General features: G+C 44.1%; 3 protein-coding genes across 5 annotated transcripts; 2 read left to right on the forward strand and 1 right to left on the reverse strand.

Annotated features, from left to right (window-relative positions):
- Positions 1-759: 759 nt before the first annotated feature.
- On the reverse strand, positions 760-3688 carry ccdc157 (coiled-coil domain containing 157). The gene is made up of 8 exons (XM_030104539.1): positions 3420-3688; positions 3193-3343; positions 2437-3103; positions 2281-2358; positions 2003-2172; positions 1678-1854; positions 1431-1599; positions 760-1103 (listed from the first exon to the last, which is right to left on the reverse strand). The coding sequence occupies exons 1-8, from the start codon at positions 3665-3667 to the stop codon at positions 931-933; spliced, it is 1833 nt and encodes a 610-aa protein (XP_029960399.1). The 5' UTR covers positions 3668-3688; the 3' UTR covers positions 760-930.
- Positions 3689-3766: 78 nt separating this feature from the next.
- sf3a1 (splicing factor 3a, subunit 1) lies at positions 3767-8635 on the forward strand. 2 transcript variants are annotated; one of them, XM_030104538.1, is made up of 16 exons: positions 3767-3823; positions 3948-4023; positions 4375-4484; positions 4570-4776; positions 4858-5107; positions 5193-5267; positions 5356-5506; positions 5600-5796; positions 5928-6045; positions 6125-6432; positions 6554-6802; positions 6881-7088; positions 7226-7380; positions 7907-8008; positions 8157-8228; positions 8317-8635. In XM_030104538.1, exons 2-16 carry the CDS (start codon positions 3979-3981, stop codon positions 8416-8418), a joined length of 2349 nt encoding a protein of 782 aa, XP_029960398.1. In that variant the 5' UTR covers positions 3767-3823; positions 3948-3978; the 3' UTR covers positions 8419-8635. The 2 variants fall into 2 exon arrangements, with proteins under 2 accessions (XP_029960398.1, XP_029960397.1); XM_030104537.1 differs by having other exon boundaries at positions 4570-4774; positions 4850-5107.
- An 832-nt stretch (positions 8636-9467) lies between these two features.
- On the forward strand, positions 9468-20100 carry LOC115397973 (TBC1 domain family member 10A). Of its 2 annotated transcripts, XM_030104540.1 has the most exons (10): positions 9468-9579; positions 9866-10139; positions 11448-11547; positions 12779-12886; positions 13192-13298; positions 13407-13521; positions 14364-14429; positions 14937-15126; positions 15212-15366; positions 18193-20100. In XM_030104540.1, exons 2-10 carry the CDS (start codon positions 9958-9960, stop codon positions 18691-18693), a joined length of 1524 nt encoding a protein of 507 aa, XP_029960400.1. In that variant the 5' UTR covers positions 9468-9579; positions 9866-9957; the 3' UTR covers positions 18694-20100. The 2 variants fall into 2 exon arrangements, with proteins under 2 accessions (XP_029960400.1, XP_029960401.1); XM_030104541.1 differs by having other exon boundaries at positions 9476-10139.
- The last annotated feature ends 925 nt before the right edge of the window (positions 20101-21025 follow it).

Consider the following 21025-nt stretch of genomic DNA (forward strand, 5'->3'; position numbering starts at 1 on the left):
CTATTTACCTAAAACCACGTGGTTAATCTGCTGTGAAGGCCACCTATTCAGACTCCCTCAGGTTCTTCTGAGAGACAGATCAAATGTCTGGAAACATAATATGAAGCAGCCATCAACACCCTCTTTTAAAAGCTGTAAAACATCAGGCATCCTTCTGTGTGTCCCCAGAAAGTTTATTCAGAACATTTTTAACCTGCAAGGAAAAAAAGATGTGGTGATACACATTGTCAGAACCTCCCACAGTGGCAGTGCAAAATTACAAATACTTAATATGTGCTAAAAATGTATGAGTCACCTCTAGTAATTGCCAACAAGCTTTACACAAAACAACGCTTTGGAAAGATAGTTTGTGTTTATACACCTTCAAGGTTTTATTTTCTCTTATTATTCAAGCCTCTACAGTGAGGGTGCAGAAAAACACTGCGCTTGTTGGCATGTTTTCGAACAGGAGTGGACTTTGTGTTGAGGTGGAGTGACTGGAGGTGAATTTGCAGGGCCGCGGGGGAGCTGGACACTCGATCCTGTGACCTGCTGTCTGATTCTTCACCACTTTCTCCTCCACTTGTTTCCTTTCCTCTGTTACTGTATCCCATCTGTGCTGCACTGCTGCTCTGCCTGTCGAACCAGGAACCAAATGCAAACAATGGAACCACTGATATTCAATTCATCATTTATTTATGGAGTATGTCTTCAATGTTAGGGTTAGGATAATGCTGTTGCTGGCACAAACTTGAGTAGTAAAATACTTACAATGGTTTCCTCTGCATTAGTGTCTGGAGAGTTTGTTGTTTGTCTTCTGATGGAATGGAAGGAGAATCACCCCATGCCTGCTGGGGTACGTGTTCCTATTGACAGTTCCAGTCGCATACACAAAATAAAGTCAAAGGCCAATCACATGGTTATGAAGATTATACAAACCAATTCATATGTTCACACGTTTTTGGAGCACTGGAAATGTCCTACCCTGGTGGCATTTTGTCGTGCCCTCTCCTTCAATTTAAAAAGACTCTGTTGCAAAGTGACATTTTCCTGATCAAGAACTTCAATTCGAATGCTGTTTGCTTGCAGCTGTTGCTTCATATCCAGAACCACATTACCTGTAGCTTGTTTGAAAAGAAAACATACGAGTAAAATGAGTAAGCTTTTCACGACAGCACTACAAAAAGACATGTTCTGCCAAAAAGATGACTACACTGATCACTAAATTCACACTTTACTCGACCAAATAACAATCTTGGCCAGACAACATGGTGAAGTAGGACATTATTGCAGCCTCACCCATGATGAGCAAGTGCACAGGAGCAGTTTTTACACAGTCTAATTAACATTCTGCATAACATGAGCATAAATAAACACGAGAAAGGATTTATGCATACACAGCAACATGCTTGCAGGTAGCACTACTCTGTGGATGATTTATAATTACTTACTCTGCGGCTGAGCATGAGCCAGGGGAGTGAGATCTGGGAAAGCCACCAACAGTTTCTCCCTCTCCCTTAAAGATCGTATGTGTTCCTTCAGCTCAGCAACACTGTGTTTTAGCTCTCCTACTTGCAGTTCTAGGGTCCGTTTCTCCCTGTGAGCTTCTAAACACAGCTCCTGATGGATGAAAAATATTTACAAGAGTATCGGTATAGAAGTATCTCTGGTAATGTATAATAATGACTTGTGATTTACCTCATGTTGAGTAAACTGAGTCTGCAGTTTTTCCTTCTCATGTGTCACCTGGTGCAGCTGGTTGTGGAAGTCAGCCTCCAGCTTCTCTCTCTCCAGTAGCTCCCTCTGCAGGTCCTCACACTTTTCATTAAGAGTATCTACTCTCTCATCTAAAGATCTTTGCTTTGCTTGCATTGACTAGACACATAAACAAAAGAACCAAAGGAGAAAACAGACTAACAATATTAATGATACAATACTTTCATTTTTGCTGCCTGGCAAATTTTTGTCAAAGACAGCCAAAGTCCCCAGTGTAAAAGAACATACATGTTGCTGTGATACTGACCTCTTTTTGTTGACACGCAGTCTGGTATTTGGCAGTCTCCTTGTCCAGGAGGAGTTGAATGTCAGAGGTTTCACACTCTAATTGCTGAATCCTTTGTCGTAGTTTACAACGTTCCTCTTCTTCTATTTGCAGAGTCTTCACTTTCTCCTGCAGCACACTCTTGTCGTGCTCTTAAAAAAAACACAATCGCACAGCATAAGATGTATTTTCCATGTAGTTTGAAAGGCTGATAATTAAAAATATGGCACTGTGGTGATTCGAGCCTTAAATGTGCTTACCAAGTACTTGCAAATTGTCTTGTTGTGATGCTACTTGCTCCTTTAGTCGAGAGTTAGTCTCTTCCAAGGTCATAATTTCTGGAGCAGAAATATTAATTATGTGACAACAACTGATTTCAGAGAATGCTCTTCATGTTTGGTCACAAGTTTACGCACCTCTCTGAAGTTGCTGTTGCTCGTCTTGCAGTCTTTTCTCTGTTTCTTTCACGGCTCTCTCTGCTTTGCGCAGTGAAAACTCCAGCTGGACGCTGTTTGCTTGGTGTTTGTCGAGCTCTTGCTTGAACTCTTTTTGTGTTTGTGCCAACTGGGACCTCAATCTCTCCCGTTCTGTTTCTGCAGCTGCCAGACGCTCTTGGAGAGGCTGCACCGTACCCCGCACGTCCCCGAGATGCTTGCTCAGCCTTCGCATGTCCCTGAGCTGCTCGTTGCCCCACTGAGCAACATCGGCTGCTGTCATGTGTCCAGGCTCCAGAGTGTCCTCCACAGCCACCAGCAGAGGCTGCAGGGATGAGGGGAGGCCCTCGCTGTCAAACAGACCCACCAGAGCAGCTCCTGTCCGTCTCAAAGTGGACTGCACTTGATGGCATGCATCACAGGGAGTGAGGGATGACTGTATTGTTTGGCAGCTTACATTATGTCTGTGGACTAAAACACTGCCAGCAGGGTTGTGTGTCAGGCCAGGAGGCAATGAGGAGGCAGATAAAGCACGTCTGCATAAGTCAGTTCTTGAGCTCCCTTGTAGATATATGGGCGTTGTTGTCTGTGTCTCATCAGAATGAATCATTTTTGACCTTGTGAGGTCTCCAATATCTCTGCAGCTCTCCTAGCAAAAACAAAAATACAAGTGTTAAGTTTGAGATGTTATCATCTGTTATATTACACCGACTGCACAAAAGTGTGTAATATGCTTACCTTCATTTTGGCAAACTCAACTAAATTGCTCCAACAGCTTCTAGCAACAAGACCTACAGACATGCATCCTTTCTGCTGGTTCTGTTCCCTCCTTGAGCTGCTTCTCAGCTGCACAGCATATGAACTGAAGCTTTGTAGAAGCAGCAGCAGCCTTTTCAAGACAAAAAGGGGAAATTGGGTTTTAAATGACGTCTTACAGTAATGACATTGTAAAGCCATTATATTACCTGTCGATGACCAGCTCCAGCAAAACGATGTGTGAGTGTTGATTGAAAGTGTCCTCCCCGTCGATGAAGTCGTACCGCTCCATCAGAGCCAACATGTCCAGGTGACAGGAGAGCTTGTCTGGGAACTTCCAGGAGGGGAAGCGGACCGGTCCGGTCCGAGAAAACACTTCCAGAATGGCGCCCTGGAGGTCCACCAGGTCTTTCCGGAGGCTCTCGATACAATCCCGACGTCCTAAAAGTTCACTCATGTCTCTTACAAAATGTCTTTCTGTTTGTCTCGGCAGTGGATTATTTACATCAAGTCTCTATGGCAACATTCAGAAATTGACTCAGAGTTCCAGAATGCACTGCGGCGCGTTCCAGGAAGTAATACTCCTCCATTGGGTCAACGTCGGCGCGACGCAGTAAGTATCAATCACAACAAATTTACAGTATTGGCCATCCTAGGCTGCGTTCGAGGAAAAAATACGTGTTATCAAACCTTGTTCTAGAACTCTCATTCGGTCTGTGGCTCCTGGGTCTTTTCAGGTAGTTTGTGGTTCGACGGAAAGCCGCCGCCATGCCGCCCGGGCCTGTTCAGATCATCCAGCCGGAGAGCAACAAGGTAACGACCCGCTAACCTGGCTAAAGACGCTCATTCACTGCCTCTTTTCACAAACTCACGATCGATCAGTCGACTCGCAGCTTTTTAAGTGACACGTTGGGTCAATATTTTAAAAGTTAATCACCTAACACCCGTTTTACTGCTGGTTAAGGTGCGTTAGCATGTTAGCTTTGAGTGTCATTTCAACTCAATGACCAAGACTCCATTCGTTTGCTGTCTAATATTGAATGTTTGAACAAATGGTAATGGATGTGGTTTACTAATTGCTGTTTGCATAGTAAGTTTCTGAATTGTTGTAAAACTGAAAATATTTTCTATACAATTACATAACTGTGTGTATTTTGTGCGCAGAATGATGCACCTCAAGAAGAAACCCCAGCCACCAAGCCTATCGTTGGCATCATCTACCCTCCTCCTGAAGTGCGAAACATTGTTGATAAGACAGCCAGCTTTGTTGCCAGGTTGGTTACTCCATATTCAATCCAAAAAAAGCTGCAATCTTAACAATACTGTGCAGATATGATGTAACTACTTTTTATTTCACAGGAACGGACCAGAGTTTGAAGCCAGAATCCGTCAAAATGAAATCAACAATCCAAAGTTTAATTTCCTTAATCCCAATGACCCTTACCATGCTTACTATCGACACAAAGTCAACGAGTTTAAGGAGGGCAAAGCACAGGAGCCATCTGCAGCTGTGCCTAAGGTCATGCAGCAGACCATGCAGCAGTCTCAGCAGCTTCCACAAAAAGTAAGAGCCAGCCTGCTTTTTCATTATTATTTTTCTTGTTCAAGTTTATAATTGATGTGTGATTTTTACCCATAGGTGCAGTCACAAGTCATTCAGGAAACAATAGTCCCCAAAGAGCCTCCCCCGGAGTTTGAGTTCATAGCAGATCCTCCATCGATCTCAGCATTTGATCTGGATGTTGTCAAGCTCACCGCCCAGTTTGTTGCTCGCAATGGCCGTCAGTTTCTCACTCAGCTCATGCAGAAAGAGCAAAGGAACTACCAGTTCGACTTTTTGCGGCCTCAACACAGCCTTTTCAACTACTTCACCAAGCTAGTTGAACAGTACACCAAGGTGAGAAATTTTCCCTCTCTCATATTGATGTCCCATATTTGTGAAGTGATTATAAACAGTGTCTTATTTTCTCTGTCATTGTTAGATTCTGATTCCTCCCAAAGGCCTTCTCACCAAACTGAAGAAGGAGGCTGAGAACCCAAGAGAGGTTATGGACCAGGTAAGTTCTTGCAGCACTGAATGGCTCTGAGTTGGCATTTAAAAGCAGAGAGCCTGTGTTCACTGACTGTCCTTTTGCACACAATCAGGTGAGGTACCGCGTTGAGTGGGCAAAGTTTCAGGAGCGCGAGAGGAAGAAAGAGGAAGAAGAAAGAGAGAAGGAACGAGTGGCGTATGCTCAAATAGACTGGCATGACTTTGTGGTTGTTGAAACAGTGGATTTCCAGCCTAATGAACAAGGTAATTTAATCACAATAATTCATATAATTTCGCATGTCATTTGTTAATTATAGCAAGAATAATGGAACTGTATTGGTTTGTGTTTTTTCCAAGGCCACTTCCCCCCACCAACTACACCAGAGGAGCTTGGTGCTCGCATCCTGATCCAGGAGCGCTATGAGAAGTATGGAGAGAGTGAGGAGGTGGAGATGGAGGTTGAGAGTGAGGATGAAGAGGATGAGCGGGAGAACCGAGGCGACGGTCATCCTTCACAGCCGGATCAAGACACACAACTTCAGGACATGGATGAGGTTCGAAACAAGTTTTCATTTACTTGGATTGGATTATTTAATGCTGTCTTTTAAGTCATTACATTTATTTTGCAGCCATCTAAATGAACAATGTTAAATGCTGTTAACATATTTCTCTTCTCCATCTTAAGGGATCAGACGATGACGATGATGGTGTGAAGGCTCCACTGCCACCAGACAACCCCATGCCACCGCCACTGCCCCCAACTCCAGACCAGGTCATTATTCGCAAAGACTACGACCCCAAAGGTAACTGTCCCTCCATTTGTGCATAATCGAGGTATTACTCTGTGACGTGTGTCCTAATTTTTTTATCTTGTCATTACAGCTTCCAAGCCTCCACCTTCAATCGCTGTGCCGGATGAGTACCTTATCTCACCAATCACTGGTGAGAAGATCCCAGCCAGTAAAATGCAGGAGCACATGCGTATTGGTCTGCTGGATCCACGCTGGCTGGAGCAAAGAGACCGCAGCATCAGGGAGAGGCAGACAGAGGACGAAGTCTACGCTCCTGGTTTGGATATCGAGAGCAGCTTGAAGCAGCTGGCAGAGAGGCGTACTGATATCTTTGGTGTGGAAGAGACAGCCATCGGTAAAAAGATCGGTGAGGAAGAAATCCAGAAGCCTGAGGAGAAGGTAAGAGAAGTTGTTTTCAGGTGCTTGTTTGACAAGGACCAGACAAAAATCGTCCTGAAGAGTCAGTTTAAGTCTAAAAATGGTACAAAACAAAGTATTTGCTCTCTTGCCCTCTCACTAGGTAACTTGGGATGGCCATTCCGGAAGCATGGCTCGTACACAGCAGGCCGCACAGGCCAACATCACTCTGCAAGAACAGATCGAAGCCATTCATAAGGCCAAAGGTCTGGTTGGAGAGGATGACACCAAGGAGAAAATCGGCCCCAGCAAGCCGAGTGAGATCCATCATCCTCCTCCAATCCCCTCCTCTGCACCCAGTTTACCTAAACCCAGTCCTCCGGTCACTGCAGTGCCACGCCCGCCTGTCTCTGTAAGCCACTTCACATAAAGAACATCTGTGTGCTCCACGCTGCATCTGTATTCCCTAACCCGTCGCTGTGTTGTGTAGGTGGCCCCTCCAGTGCGCACCACGCTCCTGTCTGCTGTTCCTGTAATTCCAAGACCACCTGTGGCGCCGGTGGTGCGCCTCACACCAGGGCAAGTCATCGCACCGATGCCTCCCATGATTCCTGCTCCACGGATCAACGTGGTTCCTATGCCTTCATCAGCGCCTCACATCATGGCGCCCAGACCACCGCCCATGGTTGTTCCGGCCGGTAAGATCCAAGATCCAGCCACTTAGGACATTTAAAGGAGCTCATCGGTTTCCTGAATTATTTTTCTTGTGTTAATTTGGAAACCAGACCTTAGGTTGTTATTTTAACATGAACTGATCTATTTTGTCTTTCTCCAGCATTTGTCCCAGCTCCGCCTGTTCCACAGCCGCCGTCCGCTGCTCCTGCACCTCCTGTTCACCCTCCTCCACCCCACGACGACGAGCCACTCAGCAAGAAGATGAAGACAGAGGACAACCTCATCCCAGAGGACGAGTTTCTTCGCAGGAACAAGGTTAGTCGATGTCTAGATTACTTGAGGAAAAAAATATCTCAATCACTCACTCAGTTTCTTATTTTTTAAGATGATTATATTTGTATAGTTGAGCAGCTGTGCGAGAAAGATAAGCCTTTGCAGTTTGCAATTCACGTCTCACGTCTCAACTTGACATTTTTTGTTTTAATTGCTCCATCCCAGTGGAAATACACAAAAAAACATCTCATCAATCTGAAAAACATCAGGTTGATGAGGTTTATACTCTTGGTTCATCTCAGCATGTAGTGTGTTTCCAGTTCAAAATACACATTTGGAACATTATACAGAATTCCAGATGGAAACCCAAAGAGCACGGCTGTAAACTGACCTAAATTTGACAAGTTAAGTAGATGAAAACCACATCCAGCCTTTTAGCCTTTTCTGTGGAAACTGTCATCCAAGTCATTATATTTCTGTTTCTTGGTTTGAAAAGCAACTGCTGAGCCAATCGAAGTTAGTGTCTGATTGCTTTGTCTCAATTTCATACATGTTTTGTCTTCTTCAGGGCCCGGTTGCTGTTAAAGTTCAAGTACCCAACATGCAAGACAAGACCGAATGGAAGCTGAACGGCCAAATACTGAATTTCACCGTTCCACTCACAGATCAAGTATGCTCATTTTGCTTCAACAAGTCGTTTTTTTTTTTTTTTTTTGGGGGGGGGGGGGGGGGGGGGGGGGGGGGGGGGGGGTTTTGAAGAGTGAATACAAATGTGGCAACTTGAGCCTAATGTGTGTGTAAATGTGATTTGTCCACAGGTTTCTGTTATTAAGGTGAAAATTCATGAAGCTACAGGAATGCCAGCAGGAAAACAGAAGTTACAGTATGAGGTAAGAATTTATTTTTTTAATGTATTTAAACATGTGGACATCTGCATAAATTCAAATGAATCACCATGTTTTATCTGGTTCTTTTCAGGGCATTTTCATCAAGGACTCCAACTCCCTGGCTTATTACAACATGAACAACGGTTCAATCATTCATTTGGCCCTGAAAGAGAGAGGTGGAAGAAAGAAGTGAGCCAGAGCACCAGAAGAAAAGGCCCTTCGGTGCTGTTATGTCATTTTAGTTTTATGGAAAATTATGTTCCCTCTTCCTTACAATGTAGTTTGAGGAGCACGGCGCTCTTCAATGATGAATTATAATCCAGGTAGCAGGTGTTATGTCTCAATTTTTGTCTGTTGGTAACATGTAAAATTTCATTGTTCATTCATTTAAATAAAACAATTGAAAAATGTGTTCTACTTGTTGCATAATGTGTTGGATGATCACAGTGAAATTCATCACATGTTGAATGCAGGAGGGAGGATATCGTTGGTTTTTGCACAGCTGGTGTATCTTAGTTTGCTTCTGCAATACAAATACATGCATTTTCTGCAAGGTGCTTGATTGTAGGTTGTGTGAGGGACTGGTGACCTGTCCCGAGATGTCCTCACCCCTGATCAGTTGAGTTTACAGCACATAATTGGATAAACCAATATAGGTAATGGAAGATATAGACTAAATGGAAGGGAAGGTGGTTACAAATAGCTAAGATGTTTGCATCAGTGCAAACCATAAACATAAGTAACAAACAGTAGTTGATCAATTGTGCAAAGTGTGAACATGACTCACACTTTTATGTTTGTGATTGTTAAACTTTATTACCTGAGGCAGTAATGAATTGGAGCTCACAATCATTACTTACAAACAGGTTAACAAGTAGAAATAAAGCCTGTTTATTTTACAAAACCAGTCAAAGCTGATCATTAGATTTCTCCATTATTATTTGCCTCAAGCCAAAACTCTGAACCCACGTGAGTCAAATCAGCTCCGTCACACAAGGCCATCCATCTGAAGTGTAGACCAAACTGAGATTAATGTCAATCCAGACTAACAGCAGACATCTGTGACTCTGAAGCTTTTTGATGTAAAATATCCTGTCATTAACCCATCGTTTGACACATGACTGAGATATTCTGTGTTGGATTCAGGAAATTGACCCGATCTGGGGTTTTGCGGGGGTTTTGTGTGACCACTAGAGGTAGCCATAACATCGTGGGAGCAGCAGCAGCAGCAGCAGCAGCAGTCCGGGACGGCAGAGGAGAGCCACACTGGCTCCACAAATCTGTCCAGCAGCTGCCTGGGGATGACAGGACAGCTCTCCGAGACTGTAAACTAGAGCTTTAACCGGCTGACATGGTCAGTAAGTGAATAACTATGAAAAGCGGAATGCTAGCGGAGTGTTGGGTTAGTTGAAGTTGGACTTCATTCAGTCTGGAGTTGGTTCGAGCACTTGAAGCTAACTCTGTTAGCAAATCGCCGCGAGCGAGCTAACGTTAAATCAGAATCTGCCTTTAAGTTAACCCAGCGCGCTCAAACTTAACCCGTTTGGTGCTTTTATGGTTTGTGTCGCGGAGATATATGTTTCTTGTGTCGTTTTAAAGCGTGTAGCTGTGAAGTTCTAACATCTGGGGCGTCGATGCAGTTTGTTTGGAGCACAGATGCGGGAGCGGAGCAGATCTGACTCGGGCTGTCAACGTTAGCTGTCCCGGCTAGCCACCTAGCTCCCCGCTAGCCATGGCCAAAATAGAGAACGGCCGTCAATCGGCGGACACAAGAAGCATCAGGACCATCAGCAGCAGCCGAATGGACGACGAAAGCTCCCTGGGATCCGACTCGGAGATCAATGGCTTCACCAGCGACCGACAGACCGATAAATACGGATTTATTGGCGGGGCGCAGCAGTACTCGGAGGACTCGTAAGTTTGCCTCAACTCATCCAGCTGAGATTCATTCGCTTCGAACCGTGAAGTCTGTCAATCGAATCGATGCAAAGTTGAAACCATGATAACGGTGTGATCAAGCCACGGAGATTGTTCAGATGATACTGTGTGTACAGACAGGGCTGCTCTTCCCACCAGCTGCGTGGCACCGTGTCTGTTTCTCTCAGCAGTCACCGCTTCAAGTTCACTTTCAACAAAGTGCATCCTTCTCTCCCAGTACTGTTACATTAGGATGAAGAGTTTTCTTTCTTATACATTAATTTAATCGTGAACAAGGGTGAAAGAGTAGTTCACGCTGCTTCGTTGTTACTTTGAATTAATCCATTCATGACCTTTTAGACAACATAGTGTTTTTTTTTACTATGGGAGTCCTTCATTCTTTAGGTTTTTATTGAGGCCTTAAGTTCAGATGTCAGTACTGGAATAGTGAAAGGAGTTGGTGAAAGTTGTGCCAAGCACCAGCTGGAAAGAGGTTTTCTGTTCTGCTTCAGTTTTGGCAGGCTGGGATCCACAGCTCTGGTGCCTCTTGTTCTGCAGGGCCTGGCTCTTTCTGCACATTTTTATAGATCGCCTCAATCCCAGGGTTTAATTTACACTGCCGATGAAAGTAACGTATCATTGTTTAAGGGCTTTGCAGGCTGAGGCTGGAGTTTTACTGATGCAACATGCAGCCTCCGCTTTTAACTGAAAGAGGGCTGTCCCAAAGTTACTGAAAAAAAAGTTCTTTGAAGACATTTGAACCCCACAATTACAGGCTTGTGCCGATGAGATAATTACATATCCTAGTAAAGCATAAGCCCTTATTCATAAGGGCATTTTCTTTTTCTGTCAGAGAATGTCTTGTAATGCTGTTAGCAATTTCTCTTGGCTGTAAACTTTTTACAGTTGAATTACTCCATCAAGCAGGCAAATCCCAAATGCATTTTTTTTTAGGTGAATCCATCAATAAACCAGTTGCATCTGAGTTTGTATCTTTTTATAATCTCCAAACAAGGCTAGGAGTTGTTATTTTTGACTCCTGGTTTATTGACTCTGTATGGATAATGGCCACTGACGCGGAGCAGATTGCACAGGGAGAAAGATAAACAGTCTCTGTTTTTCTTGTTTTTGTCTCACTCCCTTGAAAATACCAAGCGTTTCGTCCCGCAGCTGCCTAACCATGTCTTTGCTGTCAATACTTTTATGCCAGGAAAATGTGAGTTGTGTATTGTTAAGTCTGGATGGGTTTAGTAGTGATTCGATGTGTGTGATGTGGCGCTGATCTTCTCTCCACTGTCTCTGCAGGGCTCAGGACGTTCCTCCAGAGGTGCTCAGGCAAAGGGAGGTGAAATGGCTGGACATGCTCAGCCACTGGGACAAGTGGATGATCAAGAGATTCAACAAGGTCAGCTTCGGGTGTTCACTCATCCATTGCTTCCTCCTGTACTTTGTAACAAAGCGCATAATGCGAATATCCAAACTGACCAGAAGGAACCAGTACTTTTCTTGCTGTGAGCCTGACTACTACACCAGCTAGCATATAGTTTGCCTGAGCAGAATCTGATATCTCCCTTTTGACGGTGCTCTGGTGCTCGTTTGTTAACTATTTCCCAGCAGGCTCTTTTCTAAGGAGTTCCGTTTCCATGATCAAACAGTGTACTTTGCATATTTCCAAGTGTTTGATTGCACAAGGTCTGCACTGCGCACACAGTGTTTGCACCTCCACTCGTTCAGCTGGTTTTTGTGCCGAGCGCTCTGTGCGATTTACATCAGATCTTCACTTCATTTCCATGAGTCAGCAGCAAGCCCGGACACAGCCCATGTCTTTCTCAGCTCGAGCATCACGTGACAAAGTAACAGTCTCAGATGAAGGGTGGGGCCCGGTTTGCCTCTGAGCGGGCAAATCTTTAATGAAGGAGCGAGCAGATTGGGCTGAAGATTCAGCAAATACGGCGCTGAACTGGCAGCAGACGCAGAGGCCAGGGAGAATCAGCTGATCTGTGCAGAGGGGCAGATTGGTTGGCATGTGACGGGTTCGTGACTTCACCTTTATTTACTCCACTGTCTTCTGATGCCCCTGTGATGACATGAGGGAAAGAGGACATGCCAAACCTGTCAGCAAGATCGACTTAAAGAAAAAATGTCTGTGTCAAAATGGCGTAATAGCACTCCCTTCAGTCATAATACTCGAACAGGAAGAGCCGTACTGAACTAGGAAATTGTGCTTGTTTCATATCATAAAATAAACTACTCATGAAAATTTAATGGAAGCTAAAGAATAAAAAATGTACCTTATGTCAGTTTGTCTGTTGTCTCAACAAAGGCTTGTTAGTCTTTGTAAAAGATAATAGCTGATCTACATTTACACATAACACGAGGAATGATAAGCTTTCATCAAGGGAATGTTTTCCAGTACTGCTTTAATCACAGATTGGGTTCATAAAGGCCACTGCTTCATTTCTTGTGTGTAACCACCCTATTGCGTAATATTTCTCACTAAATGACCAGTCAGTGGCTTCAACCACTGACTGTACAGAACAGCTTTAAGACCGTTTCCGTTGTCATCCTCGTTTCCTCAGATGAAGTGGTTTTGATCCATGGTTTTATTGATGAATATCTGTTCTCCTGTGGCTCAGGTGAGGCTGCGGTGCCAGAAAGGAATCCCTCCCGCCCTGCGAGGCCGTGCATGGCTCTACCTGTCAGGGGGGAAGGTGAAGAGAGAGCAGAACCAAGGGAAGTTTCAGGTCAGCCAGCTTCTTCTTTCATTTCCTCATCGAAGCTTCTTTTGGAATTGATTTTAGGCTTATTTCATTTTTGAAACTGTGGCCATGCGTCAGATGTACATTTTACTTGTGAGAGGCCTGATGAGGCTAACATGCTAACATCTGGTATTAGATTTTATGCACCCAGTTTCATTTGGGTGTTAAATCAGCCCAGTGGCTCATCTTGTAGTCAAATATCTTCAATGTGGTTCAAAAATAAATCTTAAATGATGCAGCATGTTGTCACTTTGTAGGTGATTTCGATTGTCCTCCGTGTGTTTTGTCAGGAGCTGGACAGTCAGCCTGGAGACCCAAAATGGGTGGATGTGATCGAGAAAGACCTCCATCGACAGTTTCCATTTCATGAGATGTTTGTCTCTCGAGGAGGACACGGGTACGCCGTCGGACTTGATGCGACAACCCCCAATAGGACTGATTACATCGCCTTGCTTGACATTAAGTCTGTGTAAACATTGTGTGCGTCTGCTTTGATCCCGTGCAGGCAGCAGGACCTGTTTCGTGTTCTCAAAGCGTACACGCTCTACAGACCGGAGGAGGGATACTGCCAGGCTCAGGCTCCCATCGCTGCTGTGTTGCTCATGCACATGCCTGCTGAGGTACTACATCCTGTCTCTCTCTCACACGCGCACACACACACACACACACACACACACATCCTATAAAGTCGTTTTAATTGTCGATGTGGTCAGCGTGTCTTTTTTTTCTCTTGCTTTTAAGGGCTCATTGCTGTTTTTTTGACCCTGCAGATCCAATTTTGATCTTAACAAGGAGGTAGACTATGCTAGTGATGTAATCTGCACACGTCCTTGAGCTGCTCTGGCGGCTGAGTAATACATGAACTTTTAGAACAATCTGATTGCAGTCCTGTTGACTTTATAAGGCTTTCGGCTTTCTGAAGTCATTTATAGGAAGTTCAGTCGAACCAATTAGCCAAACCCACACAGTCACTGAGTGTGTTGTCTGGTTGTTGTTGTGGGATCATGTGCTCAACTCATTCAAGTTTCCAGCTTTGCTGCCTTATGTGACTGTATATACTATCTTAAAATATTACGTGCAAATTCTGTTGTGTGATAAGTGAATAAAAATGAATATCTGCAGATGATTGTTATGAAGTGGGTTTTTTTTTAATACAGAGCTTCATTTAAGATGAAAATGCTTTAAGGTATAATTGGTTTTTAAGTTTGACTCATGTACAGTCCATTGATAAGTGGCAATGGGATTTATAAATTTACAGCAACCAGCTTCTGGCAGCCGATCAACACACTTTTCTTCTTCCACTTGCTCCATGTTGACACAGCCATTACTGTGTGGAATCATGGAATTATTTTGATTTTTTTTTTCTTCTTCCGTTTAAAGTCAACATTTTCTCTGTTATCTGGCTTCCACGTAGACAGAGGAACACAGGGCTTCCTTACATCATCAGTATTTGTTTCCACAGGATGCCTTCTGGGGGCTGGTCCAAATCTGTGAGAAGTATCTGCCCGGCTACTACAGTCCTGGCCTGGTGAGACTGAAACACGTGAAGGCCTGCGGGATGACTTCAGCTGCTGCTGGATATGCAGATCATCTAGTTTATTTTGACTTCTCTAGCTCAGTGGAGTGACGCTCTGCGATGCATTTTTGTTGCCCGCAGAGTGTCTGACACACAGATTCTGTGGTCAGTGGGGAAAAAAAAAAAAAAAAAAAAACCCACCTGGGCGTTGTCCGTAATGTCAGGCCGTAATTTACTGTGGCTTATGTCTCTGGCCTGCTGCATGAGGGAATTAAGTTTGTAATGATTTGACTTGGTGATTTTTTTTTTTCTTTTTTCTAATAAAGAATTAAACTATAAGTGGAAATAAAGCCTTAAATTATCTGTTCATGTAGAGACAAAGAAGATCGTTTAAAATGTGGGAAACAATAAGCAGTAATATGATGCGTTTGGGCTTGGATCAGGTTTCAAGCCTTTTAATTCACAGGACAATGGTTTTTATTTCCTCTGTCAATACTTTTCTACCTGTCCCTCTTTCAGGAAGCAATACAGCTCGACGGAGAGATCCTGTTTGCTCTGCTGCGACGTGCTTCCCCGCTGGCCTTCCGGCATCTGGAGAAACATAAGATCGACCCCATCCTCTACATGACGGAGTGGTTCATGTGTGCCTTCTCCCGAACCCTGCCCTGGGCATCCGTGCTGCGCGTCTGGGACATGTTCCTCTGTGATGGTAAGAGCCTTTTCCACACGCTGAAGGAAAACAGTCATTCAGAACATCTTCGCACTAAAACCCGTTTTCTTCCTTGTTCCTTCAGGGGTGAAAATAATCTTCCGTGTCGGTTTGGTGCTGCTTAAGTGTATGTTGGGAACCCGTGAGAAGCTGAAGACCTGCCAGGGCCAGTATGAGACTATGGAGCTCCTCCGAGCCGTGGAGCCCCGCTACATGCAGGAGGGCTTTCTAGTTCGAGAGGTAAGAACAAAGGCATTGAGGCATTAACGGTTCACACGACTGAGATTTCCATCTGCAAAGGCGACAGTGTTCCTCCCCGCTGCAGGATTATATTGCTCCATCATGTATGCCCTCACTAGTCTGCACTTCTTATTAGATGCTGAACTGCATCTGTTTTGTTGTATTTGCATCATGCAATGTGCAAAAAAAAATGTAATTGAATCAAATTTATTCTAATATATTAACCATCTAGGAGCCAGTGGCGAAGATATAGTTTCTGCAGTCTGGGCTGCAAATAATGAGTATTTCATTCACTGAAATGGGGGGGAAAAAAAGTAGTTTGAGGATGTTTTATAGCACAATTTACAATAGTTCAATTCATGTTTTTTGGGCTCCTTCAGAGCAGATTAACACAAGACCGGCAATGCATGGACACACTCTGTGAACTGCCATAAAAGGACTTTCTTACGTCACTCGCTGCCCATGAAGCTTTGCCAGTGTGTCGCACGACTTAGCAAAATGTTCCCGAAATTCATGGTCAACACTCCTAATAGTCTATTTTATGGTTTCGTTGTTGAAGCCCGAACAGTTTTCTTTTTTGCCTCATCACGCGTGCAGATCACATGATCAGCTGCGGCGGATCGTCTCATGTTTTCAAAGAATTCTCGTCACACATTTACATTAAAGGCAGGCTATAGGCGTGGAGAAAGGCTAGGCCTCGCTCCACATGGCTTTTATTTCCTGACAGTGAATCCCTCTGAGGCCACTGCAAATCACTTTGGATGCACACGCCTTTGTCGGACATCCAGCTATCACTGGAACAAGACGGTTACTACACCTTAATGATTCAGTCGGAACATTCCACCGCCGATACAGCATTTCTGTCTCTATCAAACATGGATCATAAAACTCTTGAGTTGACAGAACTGACTCAAAGAAACGGAAGAGAGGAGTTCTCCTCCCTGATCGTGGTTATCAAGGTAGCATGTCTGTTTTGTCTGACATGTTTGGTTGCTCTGGGAAGCAGCTGTGCTGAGAGTCACGCCTCCTTGTAGTTCCTCATTCTGAACAACTGAAAACAAAAATGTTGCTGCTGTGGAAAAACAAGCAAGTGTTTTGAGACAGACTTTTAGTGATAAGGCAGTTTGTTGTATGAACATGTAGCAAAAATCGACATCTGTGCCTGTGCAGGGCTTGAATTGATAGTTTTTAAATGTCTTTCCTCACATGCTGATGGCAGTCGGATCAGGTTTTCTTTGTGGAGACTGATTTCAGTCGGCTAACAGATTGTTTTATGCTGACAAATCAGCCAGTCTGATATCTTTCTTCCTGTAAGAGACAAAGAATACAGTCATGGTCACAATCATTAAAAGACCTGGCGAACAATTTATTAATGACTTTGTAATTTTGTGTGATTATTCCGGAGGTTTCCGTGTGGCTGAGCATTATGGGGAAAAAGAAGTGTTGTAGAGCTGGGACGGACGGTGCCAGTGTTTTGGCTACTACTGGTTTCCATGGTAACAGTTGCCTGAACGGTGTCTGGTGGCTGTTAGTTTCAGCAGATGTTTGAAACGTGCCGTAGTTTCTCAGGCGCTGAAGAGAGTCTGGTTTGTGGAATCTGGAGAAGTTTACTCACAAGTCAATGTGAGTCCACAACAAACATATCTAACCTCATTTGAAACAATAAATAATATTTAGGACTTTTTTTCTGTTTATTTAGAGGAAGCTAAAGTCAATAAGAGTCTTAGGAGTCCTTACACTCTTATTACATAGAGTTGATAGTTTTGAAATGTGAGAGTTTTAGAATGCTGCATAGTTTTAGTTTTAGAATGTGTGACAGTTTTACAGTGATAATTTTTAGATGTTTGATATATATATATATATAATCATGACCCCACCTCTCCACACACACACTCACACACACACTGCACACTCACCCTGTTCATGTCTCAAGTTTGAAGGCGGGCACAACTGATGAAACAGTTGAAGAGGAGGCGTCACTGTGCAAATAATGGATCCTTAATTGATGCGTATATTCGCTGATTCACCGGTGATTTCTGACGGCAATAAAACGAAATCTGCAGAGAACCAAAAACAGGTTTCATCCAAAAGTTCCACCTCTTTCGTGTTTCCTTCATGTTTTCTGTCATTGTGGTGAGCTCTGTCAAACATACGGTCCGTGGACCAGATTTGGGGCGCCAGAGGGTCCAGTCCGGCCTGTCAGATGGCTGCACTTGTAGTTCTAACATTGCTGCAGTTTGATAGTGACTTTGACCCAGAATTGTATTTGTGGTTACACTTCATTGAGAAAAAAAAAATATTGGTTATATATATCTCATGTCGGCACTTTGAGAAAAAACATTGAGATCAGAATTTTGCTTCATATCGCCCAGCCCTGGAAGAGTTTTATATGATAGTCTGTGTTGTTCAAAGCTGATATCGGTCTTTCTTTGTCATGTTACATTGGTTTCTGGGATGATGTTCAGAATGTTGTCTTGTTCTTGATGTGAAGTTGGAGAAAACAATACGCGCTCATGACTGTTGCCAAGAGAGGAGAGCCTGAGAGGGGAAATGAAGTGACACACAGACAAATTGAGCAGAGCGCTGGCTCTCCACTGTCTGGTTTTTGTGTGAGTCTCTGTCTGCTGGAACAATACCCCCTCTTATACGCTGCTGAGTCGACCGTGGGTGCTGGTGGATCCACAGCGGCCCAGCGCCCTTTGACATTCACAGAGTTCAGATTTTTAACGCAGTGACCAAACATGAAAGCAGCATATTTTCTGGTTCTTGTTGCTTCACTTCAGTGTCCGGCTGTGACCTGACATGACGTGTCTTTTCCTGTCGCAGATCCTCGAGGTGCCGGTGACGGCGCGAGACGTGGAAAGGGAGCATCACTCGCAGCTGAAGCGCTGGAGAAAGAACCGCGGAGAGCTGAACTTCAAGCCGCCACCCAGGATGCACGGCGCCCGGCTGATCATGCTGGCGGAGCCGCCGCGGCGCCAGGACCTGCAGCAGAACCCCACCATCGTGCTGGAGGGGCCCCCGACCGCCGCGCAGCTCAAGAAGGGCAAGGAGGAGAAAAAGAGCAAGAAGAAGAGGAGCATGAAGAAGCCCAAGCCCATAGAGGAGATCCCTAACCCCTACCCTCTGCTCAGTGACCCTCCGCCGGCGCCCTCTGACCCCCCTCCGCCCCCTCCGGACGTCGGCGTGACGCCGGAGCCCGTGCCACAGACAGACTCGCCTCAGCAGCAGGACGCCCCCGCTGCAGAAAGCCCCCCGGCCGATGAGTCCACCCTGCAGCGATCCACACAAAGCCTTAGCAGCACAGAGCAGGACACGTACCTGTAACTCTGCAACCATTAATGTGTGTGTGAGAGAGAGAGTGTGTGTATGGAAGTTGACAAAGCACCAGCACGATACCAGTCAACAAAAAGCCAGCCGTGCCAAAGTTTCCCACTGGCTGCGTTACTATTAACGGACTACTTTGTACTCGTGTATTCAGTTTTAGACACAGTTTTGCCTTCGATATCTTCAGCACACACTAAAGCAGACTTGCTGAGTGTAAAAATACTTTAACGCTTTGTGCCATCGCTCACCGTGACGCGGACGCCGCCTCTTCCCGCGACGCCTGCCGCGTCCGTCCAGACCTGGAGTCTTACTGTCGTCTCTGAAGTGAGGAGCACAGTGTTTGGTTACGGTAAGGCGGCGCCAACGTCTTTAACATTTCTGTTCGGTTTCCAGTTCAGTTCAACACTATCAACCGGTCCGACTGTGCAGCTGAGGATGCAGACTGAAAAACACACGGCGCGTCTCAGCTTCTCGGGTTCATTCCAGAGTTTGTCCACTAGAGGGCGGCCTTCCAGAGGTTTCTGCTTTTCATTCCTGTTAAGTGTTTCATCGAAGCACAGATGAGATTCACTGAGTTTTGGGAGGTAATCTTCGATTGAAGACAATACTACACTGACCTCGTAAAAAGTCCTGAAAGTTATTTATTTAATGAACACTTCAGATGGGTTGTTACATAAAGGATCACTTCATTCAGAGCGAGTCTGTGCTCTTCAGCTCCTCACTGTGCCAGACACCTCCAGCCTCTGCAGAGCGGCAGGACCCCCCCTGATAGCCGGGTCAGCGGGGAGGACGGCGCTGGACATTCCTCACTGTATCGCACATTCCTGCCTTGGTTGCAGCTAATCCATTAAACGGCGCTCTCTTGCCAAATGCAGATCTTGCATATTGTACATGCTCGTGCATGTTTCTGCTGTCGCACTCGGGTAGGCGAGTGATTGCAAATCATCTAATGGTGCTGACAGTTTTCCTCTTGGCACTATTTGGTGTCCGCCTGGAGCCAATGAGACATCTGGTCAAACTTTTTTATTTTTTTTTTTCCAAGTGTATTTTGCTAGAAATTCCAAAGCAAACTAAGACTGCGACTTGTGATGTACACTTGTGCTCTCTCTCAGGAGATCATGGGATTTCAAGTGTTTCTGGGATAATCGTAGCATCTCGTTCCTCTTTTAACAACCTGCCTTATATGTTTGGGAAACATTAAGACCTGCAGCAATTTCACAACACGTGACAATCTTTTTGTTTCTCTGTGACCGTTACAGTTTCTTCTTCAATTCGTCGGAATGGTAAAGGGAGTTTTAACATGAGCACACACTTGTAAAATGTGTTTAATATATTTAAAGTCTGTTGAAAGAAAAAAAAAATAGCCTTGCTTGGTCAACTTCAGAAGTACTTTGGGCCTTTAAAAGATGACAATTTTCAGAGCAGTCACTTGCCTTTATGCAATAGTTTTTCTGTTAGTTTGCATTTCACACCTTATGTTTTTCTTGAAGTTATTTTAATTTAATGCCGTTTTTTGTAGATATGACATGTAAAATAACATTTATTTTTCACTCTGCTTCTGTATATTGTGCAGTTTAAAAAGAAAACAGATGTTTCTAAATAATCTGCGATGATATTTTAGGCCAACATTTGTAACACTAGAAAAAAAAATGGATAATTTGGGATAACGGTTACAATAAAACTGACTTTTTTTTTTACTCTATATTTCGTTACAATGTACTTCACAGGTTCACTTCGGTTACAGGTAAAAAAACAAAAAAATCTTGGCCATTTTATGTAGAAACCTGAGACATTTTTATCTGTATGCAATACCTCCTGCCCACCAGCAGATGGAGCGCCAGAGTCATCGGCCTGAAGTGAATTGTTTGTCCATGCACATGTTGGCCCAGAGTCTTGATTACTGTGCATTCTGTTAATGATGTCGTCTCACATGTAACAATAACCGACAAATAGGTTACATTTCTTTTTTGTGTTTTTGTTTCCAACCTGCCACGGTTAAGAGTGATGTGACAGCTCGACTTCCTAATAAACATGTACAAATGTTTCAGTTGTATTTGTGTGCTTTATAAATCCAGCATATACAATTGCATATTACAAATCCATTGGAATCTCGGTCTTAATGGCTTTTCTCCCACAGGGCTTGATTGAAACACAAATCTTGATACTTTTTTTATTATTCGTAAATATTAAATTTGTATTCAGTTAAATTTACCTGCATTGAATACCTACATTCAGATTACATTCCTCAGAAGAACTCTGAGGTCAGTCAGCTCAAATGAGGTTTTTTTTTTTTTTTAAATGTACCGTAAATTAGTCAAATCTGCTGAAAAAA

Source organism: Salarias fasciatus, chromosome 12, assembly GCF_902148845.1.
Source record: "Salarias fasciatus chromosome 12, fSalaFa1.1, whole genome shotgun sequence".
Lineage (NCBI taxonomy): Eukaryota > Metazoa > Chordata > Actinopteri > Blenniiformes > Blenniidae > Salarias > Salarias fasciatus.